The sequence below is a fragment of the Larus michahellis genome, chromosome 18, assembly GCF_964199755.1.
Source record: "Larus michahellis chromosome 18, bLarMic1.1, whole genome shotgun sequence".
Taxonomy (NCBI): domain Eukaryota; kingdom Metazoa; phylum Chordata; class Aves; order Charadriiformes; family Laridae; genus Larus; species Larus michahellis.
The window spans coordinates 7,611,138-7,631,339 of NC_133913.1; the positions used below are offsets into that span (position 1 = coordinate 7,611,138).

The 20,202-nt window shown below is 52.9% G+C and overlaps 1 gene segment (V, D, J or C); it reads left to right on the forward strand.

The window, feature by feature from the left end:
* The first annotated feature begins 12,584 nt into the window (after positions 1–12,584).
* On the forward strand, positions 12,585–19,960 carry LOC141732627 (T cell receptor alpha variable 4-like). The segment is given in 4 exon segments: positions 12,585–12,636; positions 13,492–13,841; positions 19,805–19,871; positions 19,914–19,960. Coding segments are annotated over 4 exon segments (516 nt in total).
* Positions 19,961–20,202: the final 242 nt, after the last annotated feature.

The window sequence follows — 20,202 nt, forward strand, 5'->3', positions numbered from 1 at the left end:
GGGGCCAGGCAGGGCCACTACAACAGGTGGGGGCGCAATGAGAACAGTGGAGTTCTGGCACTGCCTGACCCAGGGCTCATTGCAGCTGTTGGCCAGTGGGGTCGGGCCACAGGCCCAGCAGGGCTGGCACTGGTCATAGCAGGACATGTCTCTGGGCTGCAGGAGCACCTGGGAGAGAGGGCAGAGAGGCAGTAGAGTACATGCACATGTGAGGAACAGTCTGCCAGGAGTCTGTCGCTCCACCACAAGCATGTCAAAGGCATCTGCTGAGCCAGGAGCTAGAAACTGTGCAGTGAGGCAAAAGGGTTACCAGACACAGTACTGTGAGGATCACCCAGGCCCAACCAGGCTGCTGCCAGTCTTTGCAGTGAAGGGCAACCTCAGCCAAGTGCCAAGTCCTCTTTCAAGACAATGCAAAGTGTCTCCAGGCCCAAGGAGGCTGCTGCCTATCTCTTAAGAGAACAGCTCCCTCAACCAAGTCCCAGACACTCTCTACTCAGACCTTCTTCCCCTTCTCATGGAGAGCAGCACCGCAGCCCACTATAGGAGGGAGGAGTACACATCTGCATGAGCAGAAAACAATGCAGGGAAAGGGCTTCCGACTCACCTCGTTCCCAAGGAGAAGGAGGAGAAAGAAGTGGATGGGAGAACAAGGAGCTGGGCTGGCTTTTATTTTGGCCCTGACCTGCCCTGGGCCCAGAGGTAGGTTCTACAGAAGTGGCAATTGTCGAAGCTGCTCATGATGAACAGGAAACATCCCAGCTAATGACATGGGCTGTGTGGTTGTTTTCCCAATGCCGCCTTCTCATTTCCTGGCTTATGCTGTCCACCATCCCTCACGGAGGCTTCTTCTGAGTGCTGGGATTGTGAGATCCCATGGGGGGGAATGTGTCAGTGATAGCAGAATGTGTCAGTGATAGCAGAAGCCTCAGCTCAAGTGCTGGATGGGTGCAGTGCAGGCAAGTGATGTTGTCCTGGGACACACTGGAGAGTGGTCTGTGGCTGCATTGACAGGAAGGGGCCAAACTACTCCCAACCCTGCAATCCTTGGTTGGTCTCCCAAGGACGTGCCTTGTCTTTCTTTCCCTCTGTCCTGGTTCCGGCGGGGATAGGGTTAATTTTTCCTGGTATTCCATGCCATGTGAGCCATGCCCACCCTGAGCTGCCAGAGGAGGGCTGGGGCATCCTGGTCTGGTCGGGGAGCGGCGGGGGAGCTGCAGTTCCCTCATCGGGTTTGTATATTCCTCTCTCAGTGTTATTGTCGTTTCTTGCTTGTTCCCTTTGCTGTTCTGTTAAACTGCCTTTGTCTCAACCCAAGAGTCTTGCCTTTTTCTTCTGGTTCTTCTTGTATTGGGAAGGCCCGAGTGAGCGGCTCGTGGTTCTCTGTTGCCATCTGAGGCTAAACCACAACAGTCCTTTTTGGCGCCCAACGTGGGGCTCGAAGGGTTGAGATAATGACAGAATCCAACTAGAGCTTGGAAAAACAAATTTGTTGTATGCATTTATCTTATTAGGCAAATAGTCGCTGGTCATCATGTTGCTTGGTTTGTTCTCATGGCTGTGTTATGTGAATTCCTATATGGCTTATGTACTCCCTGCGATGATTTTTGTTACTTCTGGGAGAGGGATGAGGATTATCATTTTGCTGTCCTGTGCAATATCGGTTTATGAGATGATAACATCACTTGTTAGACAGTTACTTTGGGGCTTTTATGTGGTGTTGCTGTCCTGTCCGTACCTTGGGCACCGTCTCTCAGAATTTATTAATACTTACACCCAGTCTGTGGGGGAAACAGGGGGGGACACTTTCCCCAGCTCTTTTGCCTCCCTTTTCTCCTTTGGGTCAGGTATGACAGCTTTTGAGAATTTTGAATATCCTTGGGATACTCAAACCACCCTGATCCTATTGTTATGTCTGCTGAATGTGTTCCAGGTCCTGTTTAAGGTTAAACAGCTATTCAAGACTACCACCCGGAGGTCTGTTCCGAGGCTGGATAGTCAGGGGTGGCACGGCATGTGGGAGAACATGGGCAGGTACCTAGAGAACTACTCACCTCCAATGGTCTGGGACTTCACCCCTGAACAATTACAGGACCCTGATAAAGTGGTAGAATATTTGAAGGGAAAATGCTGTGGCTATTCTGGAGAGGCACAACTCACCGCGCTGTGCTGGGCCCTGGCCAGTATTTACCAGGCACTGCTCAGTATTATGCAGCACCCTCAGGGGGAAGAGATGGAAACCAAACCAGCAGCCATTGCGGCTACTGCAACCCCTGCGGCAGCCACTGTGGCTACTGCAACCCCTGCGGCAGCCACTGTGGCTACTGCAACCCCTGCGACAGACACTGTGGCTACTGCAACCCCGGTGGCAGCCACTGTGGCTACTGCAACCCCTGCGACAGACACTGTGGCTACTCCAACCCCTGTGGCAGCCACTGTGGCTACTCCAGCCCGTGTGGAAGCCACTGCCACTGAACCAGGGAAACAACCCGTGCCAGTATCAGTTGCCCCCATTCAGAAGAAGAAGTACACGAAGAAATCAGTTCGCTTAGTAAGAGATGATGATGAACCAGGGTCATCACGAGAGCAGGAGGAAGAGGCAGAACCAGAGATAATTACTCGATCCCTATCCTTGAGTGAGCTGCGGGATATGCGAAAAGATTTCAGCCGACTTTCAAGCGAGCACATTGTCACCTGGCTGCTCCGGTGCTGGGATAATGGGGCCAGTAGCCTGGAATTAGAGGGTAGGGAGGCCAGGCAGCTGGGATCCCTGTCTAGGGAAGGCGGCATTGACAAGGCAATTGGGAAGAAGACCCAAGCCCTCAGCCTCTGGAAACGACTCCTGTTAGGCGTGAGGGAGAGGTACCCCTTCAGTGAGGATGTTGTATGTCAGCCAAGCAAGTGGACTACCATGGAAAGAGGTATCCAGTACCTGAGAGAATTAGCTGTGGCGGGAGGTGATTTATTATGACTTGGACAATGCAGACTTACCCACAGACCCTGATGAGGTGCAATGTACAAGGCCCATGTGGCGGAAGTTTGTACGGAGCGCACCATCGTCATATGCCAACTCACTGGCAGTAATGGAATGGAAAGGTGAAGAGGGACCAACGGTGGAAGAGGTAGCTGGCCGGCTCCAGCGATATGAAGAAAGTCTCTCTTCCCCCCTTGTCTCAGCTGTGGAGAAACTGTCGCAGAAGGTCCAGCAACTTGAAGAGAATATCTCCTACTCCCCACCTGCACGGGCCAGCGTCTCAGCTATTAGAAGCAGGCATTTCCCCACTCAAGAGAGAGACTACAGAGGGTACACACCACAAGGCACCCTGTGGTTCTACCTGCGTGACCACGGAGAGGACATAAGGAAGTGGGATGGTCAACCTACTTTGATCCTGAGGATATGGGTACAGGAGTTGCAAGGAAGAACAACCACAAAAGGGGATCCCTCCAGGAAAAGTGTGCCCCAGTTTCCAGTAGGCAGTACCCCAGGCAGAGCAGGAGGCCTGATTTTTCTTCTGATCCTCTTGAAGGAACTTCCAAGTCATTTCTGCAAGAAGTGAGTATTGGATACTATGACCAGGATTAGAGGGTTCCTGCCTCTGGCCAGGTAGAGGAAAGGGACAACCGGGTTTATTGGACGGTGTGGATTCGATGGCCTGGCACATCAGACCCCCAGGAGTATAAGGCTCAAGTGGACACGGGTGCACAGTGTACTTTAATACCATCAAGCTATAGAGGGGCAGAACCCATTTGTATTGCTGGGGATTGCAAGAGTTGACTGTACTGGAGGCGGAAGTGAGCCTAACTGGGAATGCGTGGCAAAAGCATCCCATTGTGCGTGGCCCAGAGGCTCCATGCATCCTTGGTATAGATTACCTCAGGAGAGGGTATTTTAAGGACCCAAAAGGGTACCGTTGGGCCTTTGGCATAGCTGCCTTGCAGACGGAGGAAGTTAAACAGTTGTCTACCTTGCCTGGTCTCTCAGAGGATTCTTCTGTTGTGGGGTTGTTGAGGGTCGAAGAACAACAGGTGCCGATTGCTACCACAACGGTGCATCGGCGGCAATATCGCACTAACCGAGACTCTCTGATTCCCATCCATGAGCTGATTCGTCAACTAGAGGTTCAAGGAGTGATCAGCAAGACTCGCTCACCCTTTAACAGTCCCACATGGCTGGAGAGACAATCTAATGGAGAGTGGAGGCTAACTGTAGACTATCGTGGTCTGAATGAAGTCACGCCACCGCTGAGTGCTGCCGTGCCGGACATGCTAGAACTCCAGTACGAACTGGAGTCCAAGGCAGCCAAGTGGTATGCCACAACTGATATAGCAAATGTATTCTTCTCAATCCCTTTGGCGGCGGAGTGCAGGCCACAGTTTGCTTTCACTTGGAGGGGCGTCCAGTACACCTGGAATCGACTGCGGCAGGGGTGGAAACACAGCCCCACCATTTGCCATGGACTGGTTCAGACTGCACTGGAACAGGGTGAAGCTCTGCAACATCTGCAATACATTGATGACATCATCGTATGGGGCAATGCAGCAGAAGAAGCTTTTGAGAAAGGGGGTAAAATAGTTTGAATCCTTCTGAAAGCTGGTTTTGCCATAAAACAAAGTAAGGTCAAGGGACCTGCACAGGAGATCCAGTTTTTAGGAATAAAATGGCAAGATGGATGCCGTCAGATTCCAATGGATGTGATCAACAAAATCGCAGCTATGTCTCCACCAACTAGTAAAACAGAAACACAAGCTTTCTTAGGCATTGTGGGTTTTTGGAGAATGCATATCCCACATTACAGTCTAATTGTAAGCCCTCTGTATCAAGTAACCCGGAAGAAGAACTATTTGAAATGAGGTCCTGAGCAACAACAAGCTTTTGAACAAATCAGACACGAAATAGTCCATGCAGTGGCCCTGGGGCCAGTCCGGGCAGGACAAGATGTTAAACATGTGCTTTACACTGCAGCCGGGGAGAACGGCCCTACCTGGAGCCTCTGGCAGAAAGCACCAGGGGAGACTCGAGGTCAACCCCTAGGGTTTTGGAGTCGGGGATACAGAGGATCCGAAGCCTGCTACACTCCAACAGAAAAAGAGATATTGGCAGCATATGAAGGGGTTCGAGCTGCTTCGGAAGTGGTTGGTACAGAAGCACAGCTCCTCTTAGCACCTCGACTGCCAGTGCTGCGCTGGATGTTCAAAGAAAGGGTCCCCACCACACATCATGCAACCGATGCTACATGGAGTAAGTGGATTGTACTGATGACACAGCGAACTCGAATGGGAAACCCCAGTCGCCCAGGAATTCTGGAAGTGATCATGGACTGGCCAGAAGGCAAGGATTTCGGAATGTCACCAGAGGAGGAGGTGACGCGTGCAGAAGAGGCCCCACCATATAATAAACTGCCAGAAAATGAGAAGAAATATGCCCTGTTCACTGATGGGTCCTGCTGGATTGTGGGAAAGCATCGAAAGTGGAAGGCAGCTGTGTGGAGTCCTACACAACAAGTTGCAGAAGCCAGTGAAGGACAGGGTGAATCGAACCAGTTTGCAGAGGTGAAAGCCATCCACCTGGCTTTGGACATTGCCGAGCGAGAAAAATGGCCAGTACTTTATCTCTACACTGACTCATGGATGGTGGCAAATGCTCTGTGGGGGTGGTTACAGCAGTGGAAGCAGGGCAACTGGCAGCGCAGAGGCAAACCCATCTGGGCTGCTGACCTATGGCAAGATATTGCTGCCCAGATAGAGAATCCGGTTGTGAAAGTACGCCATGTAGATGCCCATGTACCAAAGAATCGGGCCACGGAGGAACATCAGAACAACGAGCAGGCGGATCGGGGTGCTAGGATTGAAGTGGCTCAGGTGGATCTGTACTGGCAACATAAGGGTGAACTATTCATAGCTCGATGGGCCCATGACTCCTCAGGCCATCAAGGAAGAGATGCGACATATAGATGGGCTCGTGACCGAGGGGTGGACTTGACCATGGACACTATTGCACAGGTCATCCATGAATGTGAGACATGCGCTGCAATCAAGCAAGCCAAGCGTTTGAAGCCTCTTTGGTATGGAGGACGATGGCTGAAATACAAATATGGGGACGCCTGGCAGATTGATTATATCACACTGCCACAAACCCGTCAAGGCAAGCGCTATGTGCTCACAATGGTGGAAGCAACCACTGGATGGCTGGAAACATACCCTGTGCCCCATGCCACTGCCCAGAACACTATCCTGGGCCTTGAAAAGCAAGTCCTGTGGTGACATGGTACCCCAGAGAGAACCGAGTCGGACAATGGGACTCATTTCCGAGACAGCCTCATAGACACCTGGGCCACAGAGCATGGTATTGAGTGGGTACATCACATCCCCTATCATGCACCAGCCTCTGGGAAGATAGAGCGATACAATGGATTGTTAAAAACTACACTGAGAGCAATGGGTGGTGGGACTTTAAAACACTGGGATACACATCTAGCAAAAGCTACCTGGCTGGTTAACACCAGGGGATCTACCAATCGGGCTGGACCTGCCCAATCAAAACTTCCATGTACTGTAGAAGGGGATAAAGTCCCCGTAGTGCACATGAAGAATATGCTAGGGAAGACAGTCTGGGTTAGTCCTGCCCCAGGCAAAGGCAAACCCATCCGTGGGATTGCTTTTGCCCAAGGACCTTGGTGCACTTGGTGGGTGATGTGGAAGGATGGGGAAGTCCAATGTGTACCTCATGGGGATCTGATTTTGGGTAAGAATAGCCAATGAATCAAATTGTGTGCTGTTAATTGCTTACTAACACTGTCACTGTATGTCCTCATTGCTATAACTGCTATCAGTTGTACTATGAGTAAGGCACGGGGGTGATGGCATAAGAACTGACCTCAGCAGCTGGCGCCCAGCAACTTCCTCAAGATCTACATCTTCAGCCCATGGACTGTGTGCATGAGCCACACCGAGTGCACCAGTCACAAGCTCCGAAAAATACAGCATGCAACGGACAGCACCACCCAGCATCTCACCTGCCCTGAGAGACTGTTCTAACAGATGGAGCCCAAAGCCATGGATTAAAAGAACTCAACGGACACTTTGGAGGGATGGCCCATAAACTAAGGGCATTATATCCGCATGAATATATATGTATATATATACATGACAGGGGAAAGTGGTGGCAATTCATTGGAACCTGTAAGATCTTGGCATGGCATAGATGGTATGGAATAAGGGGTGGATAATGTCCTGGTTCCGGCGGGGATAGGGTTAATTTTTCCTGGTATTCCATGCCATGCGAGCCATGCCCACCCTGAGCTGCCGGGGGAGGTGGCAGGAAGTCGAAGCTTAGAGCTTGGAGCAGGCTGGGGCGTCCTGGGGTCTGGTCGGTGAGTGGCGGGGAGTGGCGGTTCCCTACCCTAATCGTGTTTGTATATTCCTCTATCCGTGTTATTGTCGTTGTTTGCTTGTTCCCTTTGCTGTTCTGTTAAACTGCCTTTGTCTCAACCCAAGAGTCTTGCCTTTTTCTTCTGATTCTTCCTGTATTAGGAAGGCCTGAGCAAGCGGTATGTGGTTCTTTGTTGCCGTCTGAGGCTAAATCACGACAAATACATACACACTCATGGACACAACTGCCCAAACACACACACACACACACAGAGAACATTTGTGCACACTCATATTTGCATGTGTATTACACATGTGTGTGCGAATGCAGACATGAGCACAGCCAGAGGAACATATACTTGAGCACAATCATGCACACACTCCACGGAGAAGCAGGACCCCTGACAACAGCTCTCAGCCCCTCGAGAGGACTCCAGGCAAGTCCTTCAGACCCTACAGGTAAGTATGAGTGAATGAGTCACTGGCCAGCCCCATCACCTTTAGTGAGCTCAAGGGTTTGGCAGGGGTTCAGTCAGCTTCTTTCTCACTGTGAGACACAGAGAAGCCACAGCAGAGTCCAAGCTGTCATGGCCTTTCCAGCCATTGAGCCTCTCCACGTCTCAGGTCTGCGTGTGAAGGAAAAGATAAAAACTAGAGAACATCCCCATTGCTGCAGCCCAACAAAGAATTCACACATTACAATCAAAAAAAAAAAAAAATCCTGCAGTGTTGGAAGCTCCTGCCTGGCCTTGTTGATCTGCTCAAGGGTCTGGGCCCAGCCTCTGCCCTTGCAAAGGGAGCGGTGCCACAGTAACACACTCATGTGGCAGCAGAAGGGTATGTCTCTGGGACAAGGCAGACTCCCCTCAGGCTACAGACACTGAGGCTGGGACATCAGGTGCAGGGGGTGTCATTGCCTGTAGCGAGAGGGTGCTGCCTGCAGAACATAAGGGTTCATTCCCACTCATGCCAATCCCTGGCCCCATTCCTGTCCCCATGCTGAAGAGGGGGTGCCCCTTCCCTGGGCTTGTTTGCAGGGAAGGGGGGATGCCACCATGTTAACCCGCTCCCCACCCCACCCCTGCACCATTTGCTGCCCACACCCCTTTGTGCTGCTGCACCTGCATCTCACACAGGGCCGCTGCTTCAGCTCCAAACATCCCCACGTCCACTTCAAGCATGGGACAATCAGCCAAGCACAGCACCAATTTCCCTTTTCTTTGCTCTACCCCATGTTTCTTGAAACATGTTACTACTTCAGGTGGGCTGGGACATTCAGGAAATTCCTCGTCAATTTTCCAATTCACCAGGAAAACCACCTAGGCCAAGTGTCTTGTGATGGCCCCCCATGACTGTGTGTGGGGCCAGCCAGGCATTCGGTCTGTCTCTTCTTCACTGTCCTTTCTCTGCAGGGGCATTTCCCACTGGGACCTGCTGACTACACCAAATATTTTGCTGCTCATTTGCAGAATAAAATCAATCAGACTCTGAAAAGTATCCCTTAAAATGCCAGTTCTCAAACTAAGACTATGAAGAAAGAGAAGGCAGTATAGAGGATCCTATGTCCTTCGGATGCTGGAGCCCTATGTGCTGTCAAATCGGCACCTCTAATCAGGGCACAGCATGCCGTGCAGGTCCTGCCCATGAAAGGGTTACCCCATTCCAGTCCATCAAGTTTTAGAGGATTTTCATAAAAGAAAACAGCTCTATTCATCATTTCTGCTTTCAAACAGAAACAATGTTCACACGAGAACCTCATACCGTATACTTAGATAGAGGCAAGGACATGCAGGTAGTGCAATCACTGGCACCGAGCAGGAGCTGCCTACAGGCTCATCGGTTACAATCGAGTGGCTGAGTTTGTCCTCTGGCCAAGGGATTTGTGCAGCACAAGACGGCTGTGAAGGCCAAGCTCTGCCTGTAGCACAGCACAGCAGAGGCCAGGGCCTCTTCAGGTTACATGGGTCACTAACTCCTTGATGTACAGTGATCTTTGGGTTAGGGTGACAGGACCCTGCCAGTTGTTTACTTCATGTGAAGATATACCAACTCTTGAACCTGCTCAGAGCAGCTTTCCCATCCTTCTTCCTTAGGGTGTAAACCAAGAGGTTGAGCAAGGGAGTAAGAAGGATGTAAAGAAGAGCCACTGCTCTGCCTAGTGACGCTTTGAAGGGACCTCCCATGTAGGTGGAGACACACGGGCCATAGAAACAGACCACGGCAGTGAAATGGGAAGCACGGGTTGAGAGAGCTCAGTGCCTGCCTTCTGCAAAGCAGAACCCCAGCGTGATTAAAATCACTGTGAAAAAAGAGCAACCTCTGTCAACAATGCCCTTAGTTTGAAGTGTAAAACCCACATGGATCCTGTGCCCTTTTCCCACCTTTACAAGATCTCCTCACTTGCCCAGCCAAATTAGAGTTCACGCCAAGAGCCAGTAGCAGGGCTCTGGCAGTGCTTTGGCCAAAGGGCTTCCTCATCTGTCAGAAGAAACACCATCTCTCCCTCTTTTATAAGGACAATTGCAGACGGTATCATTATTGTGAAGAATTACTTAGCTCCAATTAATCCAGCCTCAATGCATTCAGCAGCACGTGTGACATTTCCCAACTACTCCTGCCAATGCCTACCGTCCATGGCCCCTGGATTAGGCCGTGGAGGGGAGAGGAAGGTGGAGTAGCAGCTATGGGCCATCCCAAGGGATGTTCCCTGCTTTATCACTCCTGCCATTTGCAGAGCAACTCATCTTCTCGAGGCCCACACTGACTGCCTGACAGCCCAGCAAATTTCCAGCCATAGCAAGAGGAACACCCTTCTCCAAGAGCTCTTGGGGTTGCTGACATCTCAGGGCCTCCTGCCTTCCTGGGGCATTTGTGAGCAGAGACATCAGACTGATGGTCATTGGCAGCAGAGCAGCTCAGGCTATCTTCCTCTGCTTCAAGGTTTGGTGCCCAAAAGAGGAGCCACTGCAGGCTGTCCCAATCTCCCACTCCTCTGCAAATGGTGACAGGTCTCCTTGTGCCCTCATCCCTTTCCACCCCAGAGCAACACCCTTCTCCTTTGGTAGCTTGGAGAATGTCCACAGAGGGAAGGACACCATGGAGGCCAGGCTTGAATGCAGCAGAACTTTAATGAGCCCAAAGAGGGAAACAAAGTCACTCCAGGTGGGGGCCGCAAGTTCATGGAGCCCTGGCAGCCACGGAAACTCTGCGGTCCTTAACCACAGAGAAGTTCTTGCACGATGTCTGTCTGCCTGCCCCATAGAGGAAGAGGAGACAGAAGGTACCCACCAGGCTGGCATTAGTGGGACCATGCTGCAAAGGGGAACCAAAGCAAATAAAGAAAATGGAGAGAAAAGCAAAGCCCTTCAGCTACACTGAAAACACATCCTAAATCTTGATCCCTTGCTCAGCATCATGTTCTGCGTTGCTCGAGGTGTCTCCATGGGGCTTTCCCAGCATCTTTATCAGAGGAGGCACCTTCTGCCATAGTAGCGGCTGGAAATGCCAGAGAGGTCACAGCACCCAGAGGTGATGGGCACTCCATCACAGCTGAGGATGCTGCCAACAGCAGCGGAGGTGGAGGATCCCACAACGGTGTTCTGTGGGAAGGAGCTGAGGATGGGGCCAGGCAGGGTCACCACCACAGCAGGAGGCTCAATGACGATGGTGGAGTTCTGGCACTGCCTGACACAGGGCTCGTTGCAGCTGTTGGCCAGTGGGGTCGGGCCACAGGGCCGGCAGGGCAGGCACTGGTTGTAGCAGGACATGTCTCGAGTGTGGATATGCACCTGGGAGAGGATCAGGGAGGAAGAGAGCATAAGGGTGGGTAATGAGCAGCCTGTTAGGAAAAGAGCCACGACCACTTCTGGGTGGGGAGCTGGCAGCTCAGCCAGGAGACACACAGTTTTCATCACCCTATATTGAGCAGCCTGGCCTGGAGTGACTCTCTCGTAGTCTGTAGACCAAAAGCCCCTCTGCCACATCCCAGCCTCTCTCTACCCTTCTCCACACTTCCCTCTAGCATGACAAGAACATGCAAACCACAAGACAGGAGAAAGCCAAGATCAGCTGAGAGGTCCATTGAGGAGATGTCACTTTGGAAGAGAAGGAGAAGGAACTGCAGACTCACCTGGTTCCCAAGGACAAGGAGGCCAGAGAAGCGGATGAGAGAGCAGGGACTTGGGCTGGCTTTTATACCTGCCCTTCATTGCCGCAGCACCAGAGGCACCCTTTGCAGAGGTAACAATTTTTGCACAAGCTCATCTTGAATGCAAACCATCACAGCTAATGATATGGGCTGTGCTTTGGTTTCCTGCACTGTTGCCTTTTCATTTCCAGAGTTGCTCCATGTCCATTCCCCAGTGAAGGCTTCCTGTGATCACTGGGATGAAAGGCCCCAGGATTTCCAGGGCAGGAATGCAGCAGTGCAAGGCAGAAGAGTCAGCTCAAGTCTTGTATGGTTCCAGGGCAGGAAAGACATGTCAGCTTGGGTCACCTGTTGGGGCTGTTTGAATTGTTGTTCTCAGGAAGAATCTTCAGCCATCCTCAGCTGGCAGCCCATGGGCTCCTGTGCAGGAGGACCTGCCATGTCCTTCTCTTTCCCTCGTTCTTCAGCTCACCCTGGTAGTCACTTGATGTTGCTTCCCCAGATGTTGCACTGCCAGATTATGATCCCTTCCTGCCTACCACTGCCCCGTTCCCAGGGGTCCTCAGCAAAGTCCATGGTTCACGGTGTGCCTATGTGTGTTCTTGTGTTTTGTATAACTGTAAATAACCAGGTTTTTGTGACTATATACGGGAGCACAAACTTGTGCATGATTCTATGCCAGTGTGCCTGAGCCTCTGTGTATCTCCCCTTGTGTGTCACACATCAAGAGGGCATGTGCTGGTTATGGCAGGGATACTGTCCACTGCCCTGTCCATGAGCAACAGAGAGCTGCAGGTTCCCAGGGTCAGATGGAGCCCGAGTGCAGTGGAGTGGTGATGGCATCAGCCTGCTGCAGATGTGTGGTGGGAAACTGGTACCCGTGCGGAGCCCCTGAGCGCTCTGAGCCCGGGCGAGCCCCCGAGCGGTGCCGGCGCAGGGCTGAGCCCCGGGGCGGAGCTGGCGGCGGCGCACAGGAGAGGAGAGGAGGCGGCGGAGAGGAGGCGGTGCGGCCGGAGCAGAGAGCCGGGGCTGGCCGGGGGCAGCGAGGCGCGGGCGGCGGAGCGGCGGGATGCGGCGGTGCCGGGGCGCAGGGCTGGCAGGGCTGGCCGCGCTGCTGCTGGGTGCGTGGGGCTGGCGGCGGTGGATGGGGCCAGGGCTGCGCCTGGGATGTTCCTCGGGAAGCCCAGCACCAACTCTTCCCTCTCCTTCTTCAGCCTCTCTTTCCCCCTCCTGCGTTTGCCATCTTTTGTGCCCCTTCCCAACCCCCCGAGTCCCCTCTTTCTGTTCTTCCTCTTTCTTCCCCACCTCTGTCGGTACGAGACTCCTTGCATGTACACCTGATTTTTCATGCACCCTCTCCTTCCCCTGTGCATTCTGCAGTTCTTATTGCCCTCAATATAGACCTCTCTCCTTCACTGTAACAAGCCCTCTCCCTGTCTGCTCTTTATCCACTCACGCACTCATATTCTGACTCATCTCTCCATGCATCTACCATCTCCAAAGCCTCTTCCTACTCCTCGAGACCCCTCTCTCATCTTTCCCTCTGCTTCCTTCATATCCATAACCACAAATTGTCTTTTCTGCACCGTGCCATTATTCCATATATCCTCTCATCCCTCTGTGCTTTCTGCATTTATTCTTCTTCTCAGTTCAGCCCTTCATCCTTCACTGTAGCACATCCAACTCTCCTGTCTCCTCCTCTTCTCGCTACCCATGCGTCCATCCACCCATGCATCCATCCCTCCACCTGGCTTTCATTCTAGCTCTGTATGCATCCATTACAAAGTCCCTTGCAGACTTGTCCCCTTGCTCCACAAACCCACACGAGGATCACTCTCGATGCCCACTTGGTCCCCATTTGTTCCAGTGCAGCACTATCCACATGCCACTCTTTCTGACTATTTTTCTGGCAAAAGAGCCATCAGACCTGAGGGATCTTTGGTGATCTTTGGCCTTTTCTTATACTTTCTCAGCAGTGGCTGTGGGCAGAGCCCAGGTGCTGCAGGAGCCGTCAGCAGAGACCACCGAGGGCATCGGCATCAGCATCAACTGCTCGCACCCCAACATAAAGCCTTACGACTTCATCCACTGGTACCGTCAGCTCCCGGGACGAGGCCCCGCACTGCTCCTGAGCACTCTCAAAGACTCCAAAGAGCTGCGGGACCCGCCGGGGCGGCTGCGGGTGTCGGCAGACCGCCGCTCCAGCGCCCTGTGGCTCGCCCGGCCCCGGCGCGGGGACGCGGCGGTGTATTACTGCGCCCTGGGAGACACGGGGAGAGGAGCCGGGGCTGCGGCCGGGCAGGAACCGGCGCGGGCGGGGCCGGGCGTGTGTGTCGGGGCCGAGGGGACAGCCCCGGATGGGCCCGCCAGGGGGCGCTGCCGCTCCGCCCGCCGGGGCCGCCTCGCCCCAACTGGCCCCGCGCCCCGGGCCGCTTCCCCCGCCCGACCGGCCCCGGCCCTGGCCCCGCAACCCCGCACTCCCAGCGGGACGCACACAGAAATCCCCCCCAGAAACTGCCGCCGCCGCCGGGGCAGGAATGGTGCCCGGAGCGCTGGCCGTGTCCGGCGGGGCCCGGCAAGGAGCGATGGCAGCCGCCGGCCCCGCTGGCGCCCGGCCGGGAGCAGCGCCTTTCTGCTCTGCACAGGGCGGCGGGCGGCAGAGATCCTCCTGCCCACGGGCAGCCGCCCAGCCCTCGCTCCTGCCGCACGGACCGCCCACTGCTGACATGGAACATACAGGGCCTCTTCTCGGCCTTTTGACTTTCCCCACGAGGATGCCGAGGGAACCCTGAGCAGCTGCTTTTGTCTGCTCTGCGACCATGGGGACTCCAGGGCGCAGTTGCCAATGCCAAATGGTCCTTAGAAAAGGACAGCCAGAAAGGGTTTCTTATTGTGTTACTCTCTGAAAGCTCAGATATACAATTGAAAACTGAGTCCTCCAGCTCCAGATTTTCGCAGATCTTTCATAATGTTCCTGCTAGCCTTACAAAGTCATTGCAGAGGTCAGGAGTTGAAGCTCCCCAGCAGCCGGAGAAGGGCATGTCAAGGTCAGAGGCACCTTCAAGCGCTTCCCACAGGGCCTCAGTGTTGAGACCATGAGCTTGTTTGACAGGATTCAGCACCTTTGGAATTGAGGCCCAGGAGACATGGTAAAATGCTTAGCCTGGACACACTGAGCACAGCCTCAAGGCATGCCAGGTTCCTCCTTGAGGAGTGAGTCAGAAAGGGATTTGCTGAGTTGCTCTCAGGAGCTGGAGGTCTGAGGGGAGTGAGAGCTGGCAGGAGCCTCTGGCAAGAGACCGTGGGCTCCAGCCAGTCCCTGGGGAACCCTGTGTGGCTCGAATAGCTGACAGAGATGGTCAAGCCCATGGGCAGAGGCTTCTGAGGAAGAGTGAAGGATCAGCCTAGCTTCTTGTCCTATCTGGACTTGATAACCATGTTTCCAGGCAACTCTTGGCAGGTGACAAACAAGGTAGAGCAACAGGCATGGCCAGGTCAGTACACGCATCATGGTCACATGGGATTGGCCCCTCTCACCTCTTTCTCCATCTGTCTTCCCATGCTTGCTCCTGGCCAAATTGCCTTGATCCTTCCCTTTCACTGTCTCTGCTGCTTCTCTTAAGCATCCCATGTCATGCACAATCCAGAATTCATCCACAAGGCATTTTATTGCCTCGTAGGCAAAAACACCCCTGAGTTTAGAAGATGATCCTCTTTTCTTACCCTTCTGGAGGGGGTCATCCCCAGGCAAAGAAGTAACCAGAATACCTGAAGGGATGGGGAATAGATGTCTGTGATGAAGACGATTGTGCCAGATGTCTTCAGCACACCTGATGTCTCAGGTGGTGTGCCTGACTCTGGGTAGGATATTTGTAGGAGATGCTCTTTCCAGGGACGTTTGTTTCCCTTGAAGGGCCTCATCCGTGGCCTGGGAAGAAGGCCAATAATATGCCTATGGGGACAGGGAGACAGGCACCCGTTTCCTGTTGCGTTTTGGCTGCTCCTGGTTCTACCTCCTTTCAGCTAGTGCCAAGGGAAAAGGAGCACATTGCGGGCTACAAAAGGGCCTGTCTCCAACCCCAGGAGAGGTGGGTGCAGGACCCTGTCTCCGGCTGGTCACTGGAAGGCAGGAGAAGTTCACCACGGACACTCCTCCCGTGTTTGGGGCAGTTTGTCTGGTTGTGATCTCCAGAAGGAGCAAAAAGCAGGAAAACAGCCTGCAGCCTCCTGTTGCCCGACAGCAGACTGTTTGATAAGACAAGAAGGTAAAGGGGGTAGGACGGGTGAGGTTATGTCCCTCCAGATGCTGTGAATCCTGAGTTATGGAGCATGAGGCGGAGATCAAGGTGGGCCTAGGCACACAGTGCAAATTCTGCCCATGCTGAGATTCATTTTAGGCATTGTCATCTCTGGAGTTTTCATGGCATTCCCTTAGAAATAAACCACTCCCACTTTCTGCTGTTCAGCAAAAGAAAGCACAGCATTTCACTTCTAGATCTAGACAAGGATGTGTTTCACAGAATCACAGAATTTCAGAGTTGGAAGGGACCTCTAGATATCATCTAGTCCAACTCCCCTGCTAAAGCAGGATTGCCTAGAGCACATTACTCAGAACTGCATCCAGGCGGGTCTTGGAAGTCTCCGAGGAGGGGACTCCACAACCTCCCTGGGCAGCCTGTTCCAGTGCTCTGTCACCCTCACCGTAAAGAAGTTTTTTCTCATATTTGATCAGAACTTCCTATGTTCCAGCTTGTGCCCGTTACCCCTCGTCCTGTTATTGGGAACCCCTGAAAAGAGTCTGGCACCATCCTCCTTCAACCCACCCTTTAAATACTTGTATGCCATAATAAGGTCTCCCCTCAGCCTTCTCTTCTCCAGGCTAAAGAGTCCCAGCTCTCTCAGCCTTTCCTCAGAAGGGAGGTGCTCCAATCCCTCACTCATCTTTGTTGCCCTACGCTGGACTCTCCCCAGTAGTTCCCTGTCTCTCTTGAACTGGGGAGCCCAGAACTGGACGCATTATCCCAGTTCTGGCCTCACCAGTGCAGAGGAAAGGGGGAGAATGACCTCCCTTGACCTGCTGGCCGCGCTCTTCCCTGTGGAGCCCAGAATTCTGTTGGCCTTCTTGGCAGCAAGGGCACATTGCTTGCTCATGGATAATTTGCTGTCTACCAAGACCCCCAGATCCTTTTCTCCAGAACTGCTTTCCGGGAGGTCCACCCCTAACCTATATTGGTGCCTGACATTCTTCCTCCCCAGGTGCAGGACCCTACACTTGTCCTTGTTGAACCTCATTACGTTCTTCTCTGCCCAGCTCTCCAGCCTGTCTAGGTCACACTGGATGGCAGCACGGCTATCTATCTGGGGTGTCAGTCACCCCAACAAGTTTGGTATCATCAGTGAACTTGCTGAGGATACACTGTCCCCTCCTCCAGGTCGTTGATGAATATGTTAAACAATACTGGTCCAAGTATCGACCGCGGGGGGACACCACTGGTTATGGGCCTCCAACTCAACCCTGCTCCATTAATCGCAACCCTCTGGGTCCTGTTACACAGCCAGCTCTCAATCCACCTCACTGTCCCCTCATCTAGTCTACACTTCCTCAGTTTCCTAAGGAGGATGTTACGAGAGACAGTGTCAAAAGCCTTGCTGAAGTCAAGGTAGATGACACCTGCTGCTCTGCCCTCATGCAGCCAACCAGTTATAACACCATAGATGGCTATGAGATTGGTCAAGCATGATTTACCCTTGGTAAATCCATGTTGGCCACTTCCAATAACTTCCTGCTCCTGAACATGCTTGGATATGACATCCAGAACGAGTCGCTCCATTACCTTCCCAGGGACGGAGGTGAGACTAACCGGTCTGTAGTTCCCTGAGTCCTCCTTCTTGCCCTTTTTGAAGACTGGAGTGATATTGGCCTTCCTCTGGTCCTCAGGCACCTCTTCTGTTCTCCATGACCTTTCAAAGATGATGGAGAGTGGCCAAGCAATGACATGTGCCAGCTCTCTCAGCACTCGCGGGTGCATCTCGTCAGGGCCCACAGACTTTTGGATGTCAGTTTGGCCAAGTGGTCTCTAACCTGATCTTCCTCTACTGGGGAAAACTCCTCCTCTCTCCAGACCTTCCCCCTTGCCTCCAGAGCCTGGGATTCATGAGGGACAGGTTCAGCAGTGAAGACTCAAGCAAAGGCGGCATTCAGTAGCTCTGCCTTCTCTGTGTCTTCCACCACTAGGGCGCCCACCTCATTCGTTAGTGGGCCTACATTTTCCCTAGTCTTCCTTTTTCTATTGATATACTGAAAGAACCTCTTCCTGTTATCTTTAACTGCGGTGGCCAAGATGAGTTCTGCTTGAGCTTTGGCCCTTCTAATTTTTGCCCTGCATGGCTTATCTACATCTCGGCATTTTTCTTAAGTAGACAACCCCCTTGTCCAAAGATCATAAACTTTCCTTTTTTTCTTGTGTCGTGGTTTGGCCTCAGACGGCAACAAAGAACCACGTACCTCTCACTCAGGTCTTCCCAATACAGGAAGAATCAGAAGAAAAAGGCAGGACTCTTGGGTTGAGACAAAGGCAGTTTAACAGAACAGCAAAGGGAACAAGCAAACACCAACAATAACACGGATAGAGGAATATACAAACACGATGACGGAACCCCTGCTCCCAGCCGCTCACCAGCAGACCCTGGACAGCCCAGCCCGATCCAAGCAGCAAATTCCTGTCCCCTCCCCCAGCAGCTCAGGGTGGGCATGGCTCACATGGCATGGAATACCAGGAAAAATTAACCCTATCCCTGCCGGAACCAGGACATCCTGAGGTCCAGCCAAAGCTCTCTATTTAGCCAGGCTGGTCTACTTCCCTGTCTGGTCGTTTTTTGGGGCTTGGGGATGGCCTTCTCCTGTGCTTTTAAGAGTTCCTCTTTGAAGTAAGACCAGCCTTCCCCGGCACTTTTGCCCTTCAGGATTGTCCCCCAAGGCACACTCTCAGCCATGCTCCTAAGCAGGCCAAAGTCCGCCCTTCGGAAATCTAAGGTGGCAGTTCTGCTGGCTCCCCGCCTTGCTTCACCGAGAATTGAAAATTCTATCATTTCATGATCACTCTGCCCAGGATGACCTCCAATCCTTACATCCCCTACGAGACCTTCCCTGTTAACAAGCAGCAGGTCCAGTGGGGCACTTTCCCTAGTCAGCTCCCTCAGCAGCTGCGTTAGGAAGTTGTCTTCCACGCACTCCAGGAACCTCCGGGACTGTTCCCTCTCTGCTGTGTTATATTTCCAGCAGACATCTGGGAAGTTGAAGTCCCCATGTTTGTGGCAGTGTTGCCAAGTTTGCCAAGTGATATATACAGCTCAGCATAGCACAGGTCGGGGCCTACTCAGGTCAGGTTAACTTAACGACAATGAGCAGTTGGTTCTCTCTGCCGTGAGTGGTGCATGGGATCACTCTGGACTTCATGTGGAAAGGTGGTGGGAGAAGGGGTCCCCACCTGCAGTACCCCCACCCCTTCACGTGCCCTTTCAGCTGTGGGCGCAGGGCTGCCCTATCCACAGCCCTCGCAGTGCAGCACCCCAATGGGTGTCCCATGTTCTCCCTCGGAGTGGGGGTGACCCACCCATCTTCATCCTGCTCCCTGCTGACCCCTCACCCTTTCCCTAGAGTAGAAGTAGGTTGTCCTTGTCATCTCTGGGTTTGTGACATCTAAGAGCGGTTCTGGATCCCACCAGAACAGGACATGGCCAGAAGCCCGGGGCTGCTGCACAGGAGGGTTCCTTTCCTAACTGGGGGAATTTGGGGGAGAGGCATTGTTCCCAAGCAGATGAGGAAAGAAAGGGGAGAAGTGAGAGAAACAGAAGAGAATTCTGTTCCCAAAAGAAACAGCAACATCCTACACAACTGAGGAGCACAGAGAGAAAATATGAAACCTCATTGAGTAAAGCCCTAACGTCACAAATGGCCCAGCAGTGCGTGTGCAGAAGAGCAGGGGATTATAACTGGGGAGGTGGGGACTGTACTGTGAGCTCACTGGGAACAGCCTCTTCCCACCACTGGGACACGCAGAGCCCCCAGGGACACAAAACATGGACAGGCTGAGAATGCCACTGGCTGAGGGAGCCACAGGTGTTGCTGCTGGAGGAGGGAGAAACCCAGAAGCAGCATCTGAGGCACAGGAAGAACAGATCTCTGCTCTTCCCCGCTGCTTCCTTGGCTCCCCCAACAGCGTTGTTTCCGGCAGCTCTGTTATCTCGGGGCTGGGAGGGGGTTTTCTGACTCTGTCTCACTCCACAAAGAGGCGGGTTGATGTCGACATGCACCTCGGATCTCTCATCCTCACGGCCTTCCTGGGGCAACTGCTGGGTAAGTCCTGGTTTTCTATAAACGCATCCTTCTTCCCCCAAGGAAACCCTTGCCAGCCTGATCAGGATCATGCAGAGAACTACCCTTGAATTACAGGAAAACACTGTGAAATACCAGCTCACATTTGTGGTTTTGCATCTCTTTTCTCAAGATGCTCTTACTGTTTGAAAGGAGAGAGAAGAGATACCTCAGACCTCTTCTGCTGCTCTTCTCTCACCTTCAATGCCTTTCTCTCTGCCTCTCTCTTCTGATCCACCTGCTCTCACCACAGGAGATCTCAGCGCTCTCTCTCACTCTCACATGTCTCCCTTTCCAGTGCAAATCAGTAGAT